This window comes from Pipistrellus hanaki (genome assembly GCF_964339955.1).
Source record: "Pipistrellus hanaki genome assembly, chromosome: 14".
NCBI classification, from domain to species: domain Eukaryota; kingdom Metazoa; phylum Chordata; class Mammalia; order Chiroptera; family Vespertilionidae; genus Pipistrellus; species Pipistrellus hanaki.
The window spans coordinates 27,211,168-27,223,950 of record NC_140516.1 but is presented as its reverse complement, the minus strand read 5'-3'; the positions used below and the strand labels follow the sequence as shown (position 1 = coordinate 27,223,950).

General features: G+C 37.4%; 1 protein-coding gene across 1 annotated transcript in view; it reads right to left on the bottom strand.

The window, feature by feature from the left end:
• Positions 1–12,783, bottom strand: part of PCDH15 (protocadherin related 15) — a gene marked incomplete at its 3' end in the record, with an annotated part of 622,267 nt that overhangs the window by 444,394 nt on the left and 165,090 nt on the right. The window contains exons 3-4 of the mRNA XM_084903437.1: positions 5,543–5,557; positions 4,968–5,033 (exon numbers count right to left, since the gene is read on the bottom strand). Of these exons, the coding sequence (XP_084759563.1) occupies positions 4,968–5,033; positions 5,543–5,557 (81 nt within the window). The remainder of the gene's footprint in view (positions 1–4,967; positions 5,034–5,542; positions 5,558–12,783) is intronic.

The following is a 12,783-nucleotide window of genomic DNA, read 5'->3' as shown; positions in this document are numbered from 1 at the left end:
ATAATAGTGACCCATTTTAGATTTCCAGTGTCCTACCAGAGAAGAAAGTTCTTAGCCCCATAGCTTCACGAAGAATGTTCAATGATCTACCAGTTAATATTCCATCATGAGGAACAGAAGTAGTGATAGGACCATTTATGTTAAAGAACAAATGCAGACATTGCTTAGGAAAAGTCTTGAACAGAGAAAAATCCCAGGAGCTTTATTCTAAAACCAGTAATTGAATTTTAGTGCATCGTCCATCCATAATTTCCACCAGGGCCTCACGCCCCAACTAAACTAAAAATTACACAACAGTATGTTGGATATGTAAATAAATAAATAAATAAATAGTCTCAAAACCAAGACCTCCCTTTTAAAAAGTATCTCTCTACGGATGGTCTGTCCACCTTGTAAAATAACCTTTGTCTTTTTCATCATTCTAATTTATTTCTATCATCCTTGTTGCCTGGATTAGAAGTCAAAACACTGATGGGATAGATGAGGCACACAGTTATGTCTTGTTTGGCTCAAGAAAGGTATCAACATTTAAATTAAAATGACTTAGGAATTATAGGATCTTATTTTCTTCATGTTAACAAATGGATAGAACCTAATAGGCCTTCTCACCTTCTACTATAGAGGACTATTCTTACTGCCCTTCAAGGCCCATGGCCTATGTTCCAACAGTGTATGCAAATGAAATTAATACTAGCTTCAGTTGTTTGCCTTAGTAAGGTATAATTTAGTGTGGTTTTTTTTCTATAGAAAAAGGTTCATGTAGGATTAAATGGGTGTGCATGAAATAATTTAATTCTATATAATTCAGATTTTTCCTATTAGGTATATAATTACAATATAGGATTTAACAAAAAGAAAAGGTACAATTAGATTAGAATGTCTTTTCTTTCTTTTTTGTTAAGTACATTTATATTGATTTCAGAGAGGAAGAAAGATGGAGATAGAAACATCAATGATGAGAGAGAACCATCCATCAGCTGCCTCCTGCACCCCTCCCATCAGGGATTGAGCCCTCAACCCAGGCATATGTCCTTGACCAGAATCGAAGCCAGGACCCTTCAGTCTGCAGGCCGATGCTCTATCCACCGAGCCAAACTGGCTAGAACTAAAATGTCTTTTCTTAAATGTGCTTTTTTCATTTCTTTAGAAACCAGAGGTTATTTTGCATGATTGAATCTTTTTGCTATTGTTAATAACATCGGCATTCTGAAATTTAAAATGAGGGGTCACTAATGTTTAGGGTTCTTTTCCTGTATAAAATGCCCTAGCTTACTGGCTATTTATTTATTTATTTTTTGCCTTCTCTCTGCTTTGTGAACTTCTCCTGCCCCTTGTTTTATGATCATTCCATTCACTCCAGCAGTCACTTTCCATGAGGGGCCCTATTTATTAACCAAATGAGGAAAGGAAGATCATAAATTAAATATGTGATTAAATGCCAAAAAAAATTCTAGGTAGCTTAAGGAGATAAGTTAACAACCTATTTTGCTAATGCTTAGAAACTTTTCTATTTACTTATCACTTTGAAGTTATATATTCAGAAGGTTTGCAGCTGCTGACCTTTTAGAAAATGATTCTTTGGCATAAATGAAGCAGGATGCATCCTTGCACATACAGCGTCAGCAGTAATGAGCAGAGCCAAATTGTTTGCTACTATAAAACTTGTCTTATAGTCACAATAGTAAGATTTTAAAATATATAAGGAATGGACATGATTTTTTTTTTTTTTACATAAACGTAGGTCCAACATTGGCAAATATATGTTGGATAGTATCATTTAAGTCATCCATAAGTTATGAAAAAAATTGTTTTCTCATCAATGTGTATCCTTTCATCGAAAATGACTCACAATGACTTGATGACAACTGGGGAAAATAAACAATAGGATGCCAAAGAAATTTGGAATCATGATTTTAATGCCGTGTAAAGTCCATAGCCAAAAGGACATAATGTCTTTAAAAATATTTTATTTATCTACTAGCGGCCAGATGGGCCAGATGGGCAAGTAGACATGCAAGTAGACACACAAGTAGATACACGATAAACTAACTAATACTTTTAAGAAGCCCTGGAACACCTGGAGCAATGTGGCTCAGTGGTTGAGCATCAACCTATGAACCAGCAAGTCATGGTTAAATTCCCAGTCAGGACACATGTCCAGATTTGTGGGCTGGATCCCCAGTGGGGTGTGTGCAGGAGGCAGTCATCAATAATTCTCTCTCATCATCGATGTTCCTATCTCTCTCTTCTTTTCTCACCAAAGTCAATAAAAAATATATATTTTTTAAAAAGCCCTGGGACCTTTAAAAATGAATGCCTATTATAATAGTAGGATATGATACCCACATGTTTTGTTACTACCATTTAAAATGCTGGAAAAGAGAAATTAAGACATTTTAAGAGAGGGACTAGAATTAATGGTCTTATTGGGAACTTTCTTAAATTACCTAAAAAATGATAGAAAACATTTTCATGGATTGTTTCCTCTAGACTTTTAAGATAAGGAAGATTGCATAGTACATTATAATATCTGGCAGATGTTCATTTAATCACCATATTTTGGAAATTTAATGTAAAAGAAAAATGTAAACCATTTAGTCTCTGAGTTGTTTATTAATACTTTGTGATGACACTCAAATAACTTTGGCAGCATTTTCAGTAGCTGGCAGTCTCTTCAAAATAACCCAGTTAAAGAGTACAACATCACTGCACTATATCAAGTCACATTCTTCTAAAACTAAAATATTAATCTTTCACAATATGCCACCAAACAGCAACATCTTTGCAATATACTATAGCAATGTATTTGCAGAGTTCTTAAGCTCCTTTGAAAAGTGGGATAATCTACATGACAGGAGATAAATGTCATCAAAACTATAGCTATAATTATCTGGTTGGCAGAATAAGCTCTGTATAGACTCACACATTAAAACACAAATATTTAGTTAAACTAAATGTTTTAGTTCAACTCAGCTTATATGTTCAAGGGAATTGGTGAACAATATGAAAAAAGAAATACAGATTGGTCTTCTGTCTTTTTTATTTTTCTCTCTGGTTTAAAAAAAAAAGCAAATTGTTTTCATTGTGGAACACTTAGAAAATACAAACTTATTAACAGAAAAATATTTAACCACAAATAATCCATAATTCTACACGTGAGGTAGAAGATTTTTCTGGTACAGTATTTTTGTATATGTTTCCTTTTCTATGGACACACCTAGGGTTTATTTCCAAAGTATTTAAATGAATCATAATAACTATAATTAACTTAATATGCTTTCATGCTTAACAGAAATTGACTTAACAAAAGAAGCACCTAAATTTTTTGTGATTTCTTAAGTGCTGCCAATACATATTTAAGTTTGTTTAAACAGAAGCCAGCAAAACTGCAGACATTTTTGACTTATTTTAAAGGATGTACAAAAAAAAAAAAAAAGTTATGTGTATACCTTTCATCGAAAACAACTCACAATGACTTGATGACAACTCTTCAAAGGAGTAAAAGGAATATTTCTAATGCTGCGCAATAAATCCATGATGAAGTGACTAGAATAATGCAGGTATTATGAATATTATAGAAGTTTTCAAAATTTATGTTGGTTTAATTCAATTAAAAACACATATTTTTAATAATTGACAATTTTTTCTTTAAAATATATATATCTAGCCAAAACCGGTTTGGCTCAGTGGATAGAGCGTCAGTCTTCGAACTGAAAGGTCTCAGGTTTGATTCCAGTCAAGGGCATGTACATTGGTTGTGGGCACATCCCCAGTAGGGGGTGTGCAAGAGGCAGCTGATCCATGTGTCTCTCTCATCAATGTTTCTAATTCTCTATCCCTCTCCCTTCCTCTCTGTAAAAAAATCAATAAGATATATATTTTAAAATGTAAATCTAAAAAATGCAATGCTTAAAATAAATAGAAAGTACAAATCAAAGAAGAGTAATGGAAGCTCCATTATAGAATCAGTAGACAAAACAGTAAGCCACAAGGCACATTCCCACACTTAGTTTGAATTAGAAACCAGCATTCATACTCCTACCTAAAAGAGCAGAATTTATAATAATAAAAGCATAATCATATGCTAATTAGGTCCAGATGTCCTTCTGAATGACCTTCCAGAGGAAGCTAGGGCTGCGAGGAAAGACCAGGGTTGGGGTGCCTGCCAGCAGCTGGAGGGAAGCCTGGGTCCCGGTTGCCAGAGAGAGGCTGGTGCCAGCAGCTGGGGGAGGGAAAGCCTACTCTTGGATGAATTTCCATGCATTGAGCCTCTAGTCTTTAATATTTGTACATTAACATTTTGAGATGCTAAAAGAGTGTTGTGAAGGAAAAAAAAAGTGCTAATTATATCTACTTTTGGTTCTGATAAGAAAACATCTTTTCAAAGAACTTAATATGAATTAGGTATCAGTTATTCCATATGGCAGACAACCTGCATGGAGATTCATACTTCTTTGTCTGCCCTAGACTTTCTGTCAGCTTTTTCTGTTTTCATGCACTTTCCTTTTCCCATGAACCATTTCTTTATCGCCATGTCTAATAAACTGTGGATCCTAATCCTTACCAGATTCTGGCCAATTTAAGTTAGCAGTGTACGACTTACCTTGTGATTCACTTCTTTTGGAGGAGTGTAATGTATTTCAGTTAGATGAAATAAAAATCAACTCTATCAACAAAGAAAAATTCCAGCAGTATCTGAATGCATATTCCTGGACTGATCCTAAATCAAATAATTCCTTCACAACAAAAACTACGCAACTATCTAGAATTTCTCATAATATAATCCAAGTAAAGCATTACCAGGAAATGACGATATTTAAACCCTTACCGGGGGAAAGTTAAAAGAGGGTTGTTTGTGAATGTGGGTTGAAGCTTTTATCTAGTACTTCTGCACATAACAAATATAGCATTAAAATGGGAAAAAATCCCTCATAGATAAGTCACTTGCAAACAGAAAGCTCACTCACCATTCCGACTCTCTTCATCAATAGCAACTATGGTAGCCGGTGGTCCTCCCCTAGCTAGTTTGCAATCTAAAGAGAGAAAACAACCAAAGTAAGAAGTTATAACTTAGAGGAGCACTCACCCTGAGATCAAATTCACTGAGATGGATAGTGACAGTTAAAAAGAAAAATCCTACAGTCAAACTAATATGGGTCATTACTTTTAACAGCTTTTAATTTAAAATAAAATTATATGAACCACATAGATTACTTTACCACATCATAACATAGTTACTTTGAAGCTATTCAAATCTGACTGGGCAAACACCAGCAGAGACCACAGGAGAGCAAAAGTCTTTCAGGACAGAGATAATGGGATGGTAATATAACCCAAAGAAATAACATAAAGGAATGATCAACAAGGATAAGTTGTAATTAAAGCTTCACGACAGAAACAAACATAATTAGACTTTAATTGTGATAAAGAGTCTAATTAAAGGAAGTGGATAACATTTTAACGATGTTCTAAAGAGAATGAAACAAAGACAGACAAGCAATGCTCATGAGGCTGTTTGGAATTTTAATTTTTGTCATCTTACCCTCATATTGCCAGTCTGGAGTCAAAAGAATAGAGTCATCAAGGGAAGCAGATCAGAAAAAAATGAAAGGAAGAAAGGAAGAGAGAATATATGTATATATTTAGCGAAGATTTACAGATAAACGTAGCATATATCGTAATAACAGATACATCACCAAATGGTTTGTGGAAAAAGAAATATGTAAAATCCTTATAACAATTTTGAAATTCTAATATAATATGAACACATTAGCTCAATAAGATATGCCACTTAAAAATTATATAAAGTACATTTATACTTTTTTTTAAAGAAAGTAAACACAAATTGCTTATGAAGTATTATTCCATGTTGAACAAACCTTAAGCACACTGCCTGTCAATCACAGATGACTAAGTCATTATTTTGAACAATACTAATACCCCACCAAGGGTCTCATGACAATGAACAAGTGAGTAGCATCGTGAGCTATAATATCCGTGATAATTGAAATGAGAAGATGTTGCTTGCAAGATGTCCACCGCACACATCTGGGGCAGAGAGCACTCTCCTAGGCAGTACCAGGAAAGCTGTGCTGTGCAGGTAAATGCACGTGGCGCACTCCGGAGACTGAATCATAAATCAAAATTGCTTAAAGCCATCCGAGTATGTGTGTTTCTTGGGAGATGATTTCAAGGCTTATTACTTATTTATTTGTGAAAATTCTATCCATTATGCCTATGGGCATGAATAATAAAGCCGTTGGCAAGCTCTAGTCTATATTGTAAAGTACGTGCTCTCTCAAGTGGACTTAAAATCGCACGGATCTATGGTTTTTCCTCCCTGTCAATATGCAAGGAGTTTCAAGCCACCGCATTTTTAGATCTAAAATATGTCATATCCGGGACCGATTTGGCTCCATGGATAGAGCGTCGGCTTGGGGACTGAAGGGTCCCGGGTTCGATTCCAGACAAGGGCATGTACCTTGGTTGTTGGCATATCCCCAGTAGGGAGTGTGCAGGAGGCAGTTGATGGATGACTCTCTCTTATCGATGTTTCTAACTCTCTATCTCTCTCCCTTCTTCTCTGTATAAAATCAATAAAATATATATATATAAAAATATGTCATATCGCTAACACTCTTTCGTCCTCTTCCTCTCTCCCCTCCCCATATAGCGCAGCTGCTCACTATATGTCATGCTTACTCTTACAATGGTTTCCTCACCTATTTCCCAGAGTCTTTGTTTTTGTCTTGCATTCGTCTGTTCATTCCATGAGAATTATTTTCATGCATCCAAATCAAAGGTAAAATAATGCTACTTCTTGGCATAAAAGTGTTTACCTGTTTCCCAACACAAAGCTTTTCTGAACTAAATCGTTAATGAAAACATCTCCAAGGATGCTATGGTCTCTGCATCCTTTAGAATTAAGTACTATTCCCTCTTGTTGCATCAGATACCTTGTATTTTAGAGGAAGTTTTTTATTTAGATTAATTTCAGCTTCTACTTCTGCCTATCAAATCTATGTTTCCCTTGGTGAAACTATATTTCACCTGTACCATGAAAACTCACCCAAACTGTAATCAGAATTTATTTTTCCTCCCATGTTTTCATAAAGAAAACCTGACCAGTTCTTACTAGAAGTAATTCTTGAATTACCAAACATCTCTTCCATTCATATTTCAGAGAGAAGTAACTTTTTTGGACTATTCCCTCTTATATATATGGCCACTGCCTTAATTTAGTCTATCATTACTACACAGAGTAGACAAAATTTGCATGTGAGTATTGGTAGAGGTACAGATATATAATCAATAACTTTCAGGGACGGGAAAGGTAAAGGAAAAAAAAAAGAAGGTGGGAGTTGGATATAAATATTTAAACTTTTTCCAGTTGGTTATGATTAAATTTATGGATAGACATTCTTTATATAGCTAATCCAAGTTAAACTCCTGAAAACTTATTCCTGTTTAATTCCCATACCCTTTTCACTCTTATAGTTTACTAGTGGCCCAGTTCACGAAATTTATGCATGGGGGGGTGTCCCTCAACCTGGCCTAAACTTTCTCCAATCTGGGACCCCTCTGGGGATGTCTGACTACCAGTTTAGGGCCAATCCCCATGGGACATCCCTCTCAGAATGCAGGACTGCTGCCTCTTAACCCCTCTGCCTGCTGGTTTGATCACCTGTAAGTGCCTCCTCCACCAGCCTGCTCACCCCCAACTGCACCCCTGCTGGCTTGCTCCCTGCCAAATGTCCCCTTGCCAGCCTGCTAACTCCCAACAACCCCCTGCCAACCTAATCACCCCCAACAGTCCCCCCACTGGTGTGATTGCCTCCAACCACGCCCACATACACACTGGCCTGCTGGCCTTCAACTGCCCTCCCCTGCCAGCCTGATCGCCCCTAACCACCTCTGCCTCAGCCCCACCACCATGGCTTTGTCCAGAAGGACACCGGGAAGAACACCCGGTCTAATTAACATATTACACTTTTATTAGTATAGATTGTCTAGCCTTAACCTAAGTTTATGTTTGCTGTGTTATTGCTGAAACTTTCTTCCTCTTCTGATTTTCTAGGTGAACTTCTATTTCTCTTTCAAGAATCTGGCAAGGCATCATCTCTTCTAGAAAAATTGTCCTTCTTCTCAGTCTAGATTAAATGTCCCTTCTTTGTATTCTAATGTATTTCCTTGGAAAATAGTGAAACTAACCGAAACCGGTTTGGCTCAGTGGATAGAGCATTAGGCTGCAGACTGAAGGGTCCCAGTTCAATTCCAGTCAAGGGCATGTACCTTGGTTGCGGGCACCTCCCCAGTAGGGGGTGTGCAGGAGGCAGCTGATCAATGTCTCTCTCTCATCGATGTGCCTAACTATCTATCCCTCTCCCTTCCTCTCTGTAAAAAAAATCAATAAAATATATTTTTAAAAATAGTGAATCTATCCCAGAACTCCCATAGATCAAGCCTGTATCACATTCATATTAGTAATCTCAGAACCTAGCAAGAAGTTGGTCCTGAAAGGTTTGTTCAAGACTTTCTGAGATGCATTCTGCCCCACTACAAACTCCGATGAACATCCTTCCCTGAGAGCTGTTTTCATTATGTATTCACCAGATAATAAAGCAGCCCAAGAGCAAAGGCTCATTTCCTTTTGATCAGACCCTTTTCAAATGACTCCTACCAAGCTTTATTGACCCATTAGGCTCCACATTTCCCCAGTAATATGTTTTTATGTACAAAAATTACTTCATCTATTCTGTATCAAACCAAATATTGTTAAGTTTTAAAACGCACAATATAATGAAGAGAGATTAGTCAGATACATAAAATGAATATATTAATAACATCTTTCACAAGAGCTAGAGTGTTTGTTTTGAAATAATGCATTCATGAAAGTATAATTAGTTTTGACATGTACAAAAAATGTTAATAACCAGTATATTCAGAATTGTCTTAATAAAAGTAAATATGGGGTGGAATGGCCAGGGACTATTATGTATGCAAAATATCCAAATAGAGATCAAAGTGAAGATTAAAAGGCAATTTTGGACCTGGTGATCCTGTTCTCTATGGACTATGGGTAATCTGTCACAGGAAAAAAAATCCACACAAACATGTTACCTGATGGCACCTGTACCTTGGAAACTGACTTTCTTAATCTATTTAATTTCACCCTTGACTGATTTGGTTCAATCACAAATTCATTGTCTTCATGACTCAAATTTCTAACTCCTCAGGTCCCTACCGGATCCCCACATCCAATTTGTTTTAAAGTGCAAGATATGATTACAAATCCCTTAATGTTCAGTGTGAGTTATTTCTTCAAATTTGTCATCAGCTAAAAATAAGCCATACATTTTTAAATAATCTCATGCAACAGGTCAAAGTGAAAACTAAAAAGAAATATTAGAGAGATGTATCTTCTTGTAGTTCACTAAATTTATTTGAGGATTATTATAAACTAGAGGCCTGGTGCATAACATTCATGCACTGGGAGGTGGGGGGAAGGTCCCTCAGCCTGTCCTGTGCCCTCTCACAGTCCAAGACCCTTTGAGGGATGTCCCACTGCCACAGAGGAGGGAGAGCTCAAACCACCACCACTGCGCTTGCCTGGCTTTCTGCCTTGAGTGTCTGCCCCCTGGTGGACAGTGCATGTCATAACATCATAGCAAATGGTTGATCTGCAGTCTGGTCATTCTGCTGTTTAGTCAATTTGCATATTAAGGTTTCATTATATAGGATTCTTTGTCAGAAGTTTATAGATCTTCATTTCTTCAGGGTAAGTCATTGGAGTTTTGTTTCCTTTGGTGGTGTCATGTTTCATTGCTTCTTTGTGATCCTTGTGGCCTTAAATGAGGAAGAACTTCTTCAAGCCTTTACATATGAGCTTTGACAGGAAAGTCCTTTATCAGTTAACCCATCTAGCAATTCTGATTGAACTGTCTTGTGGCACCTATTTACAGGTTTGTTGTTGAATTCCTTGATTAGGAAGGCCTGCTAACCAGGTCAGCAGTAGGACAGGCCTGGTGCTTGGTACATGGAGACCAGCCAGGTGGTTGGGCCTATAAGGGCAAGTGGAAGCCTCGTTCATTGTATGGGCCTGAAACATGAGCCTACAATGATACCTTTGGGTCTAGGTCTGTGTGAGAGGACCTCGATTCTGGACCTACAGGGGCCAACCAGATAGCGGTTGCCAGTGGAGTATGCACAGCCTCTGGGTCCACTGGATTCAGTTTAGCAGTATCCAACAAATAACAGTCTCCTGAGGATAAATATTACCAAAGTTTTATTTGTAAAATAAAATGGGCTGGGATGGGATATGGCCTGGGAGCTGGGGCAATGAGGTTAGGCCTTGTGCTAGAGTGAGTCTGGAACCAGCCTGAAGGTTGGTTCTGTGGAGGCCTGTGTGGTGGCGGAATGGGCTGGGAGCCTGGGTCCACAGGAGCTGGACTGGTACACCAGTGGGTTGAGAGTTTCAGTCTGTGGTAGCTGGCCTACAATGGGATCTAGCCAGGAATCTGGGTTTGCAGATGCCCATCTAGTGCCTGAGTTCACTGGGTTAATTGGGAGCCTATGGTCACAGGAGCTGACCAGAGCAGCAGTATCCTGCTGGAAACTGGGATAAGCCAAAAGTCTGGGTTTCCAGGAGTCGCTGCATGCCCACCTGAATCCTGGGGCTGTGGGAGCCAGCCAGTACCAGGGAGAGCAGGGAACCTCACATGTTTTCCAGGGGTAACATACTTCAATGTGAAGCGGAACTGTTAGAGGAATCAGGGAAAAGTCTCATTGTCTGGCACAGAAAAGTTATTTAAATTCAGCAACATTTTTTCCGATCCCACGGAGAAAGTTGGTCTGCGGTTTTATTATCAAAGGAGTAAGTCTAACAATGAAATGGGTAGGGAGATGACAGTGACAGTTATAAAAAAAATTAGGACCTAAAATAGTCACAACAATAAAACAAAATACATCTATTTCCTACGTTTCCATTTGTCTCATCTGGCTTTCACAGGGCTTCCTCGGATACAATTCCACTTAGTAACATCATTTCCTTTGGATCATACATCAGAAGCCAAGCAGGAGGAAAGCTGAACATAGAAACACAAGCTCCAAATGAACTTACGTTATTTGTTTCACAGTGGACATAAAGTATAATGGGGGAATGTCTGTATGTGCCAACTATTTTTAAAATTCTATTTTTTTACTTAAAAAAATATTCTCTTACTGCATTGTAAACCTTTCAGAGAGTGATATCAAAGCCAAGTCAGGATAGTAACACGATCTGACATATACTGGGCAGAGAGAAGACACTGGTTGCCAAGTTTGGCTGAAGGCATGCAGACTCCAGGTTGAAGCATGTATACCCACAAATTAATTCTTTTAAGAAAAAATGAGCTTGGACTACTATCTGGCCAAGGCCATAAGAATGAAAGCATATTACTGACAAACTGATATTTTTTTTGGATTGCAAGTTTTCTTTCACGTTTAAAAAAAACTGAAATGAATAAAGCACAGAAGACAAGTATTTGACCACCCACGCACTTTAGAGATGATATTTTTGACAGTTTGCTATCCTCATGTACAACATATGATGAATAAAGCTTTATGCTCTGCAGTTTACCACTCACGGGTTCATTTTTTGACAATCCTCTCCACAGAAACCTGTGGTTTTGAAGATCTGCTGCTATTTAAGAGAACTCCTCAAGGGTAGAACTCCATATTTTTTTCTTTATCTTTGTTCATATCACACATTTTGCCAACAGTGAGCCCAAAACACTCTACAGTTATAACTACTTCCCTTATTGATTTCTAAGCTACGAGATTTTTTTATTTTACAATCAGCTTTCCATTCTCAGTACTGTGTGTCTAACAGTATACATATAGCAGTTTTCTGTATGATATTCAAAAAGAGAGCAATGCTGCAAATAGTGGAAAACAATCTTTTTTCAGAATTTCTATTGCATCAAGAACATTTTATTACACCTCTCTTCAAATTACTTTACTTGAATATATGAGGAACTTATTATTCTGTTGTTATATTTTCTTCCATAAACTTTGGTAATATCAGCAGGAGATTGTTATTTCTTGAAAATGTTCAATTATCTTAGTCAGAGTAAAGAACCAGTAAAATACTATGCAACTGTAAAAATAAAAACAAACAAACAAACAAAAAACCTCTTACCATATTATCCAACAGCATGGATGGACCAGAAGAGTATTATGCTAAGTAAAATAAGCCAATCAGAGAAAGATAAGTATCCCATGATCTCACTCATTTGTGAAATCTAGTAAACAACATAAACTGATGAATAAAAATAGACCCAGAGGCCCAGAAACATTGAACAGACTGTCAAACCTCAGAAGGAAGGCAGGGGAGGATGAGAGGGTGGGAAGAGATCAACCAATGAACTCCTATGCATACGTGCATAACCCATGGACACAGACAATAGGGTGGTGGAGGCATGTGGTGAGGGGCAGGGGCAGGGTGGGAGAGAGCAGTGGGGTAAAAGGGGGCCTATGTAATTCTTTGAACAATAATGATTATAAAAAAAGAACTAGTAAATAAGATAAACATAGTCCCTGAGATTCCAAATGTCTATACACTGAAGCTCATGAACCTGACACTAAGAGAAAGCCCTACGTCTTCTAACTTACTTTCTTTTCCATCCTTTTGTAATATTTTTTTCTTCTTTCTTATTGTAAAATGGATTAAACTACATTAGTAAAAGTAGAGGATTATGGGGGAAAAGGAGATATGCCTGGGAAAGACATAATTCTATTTGAAAA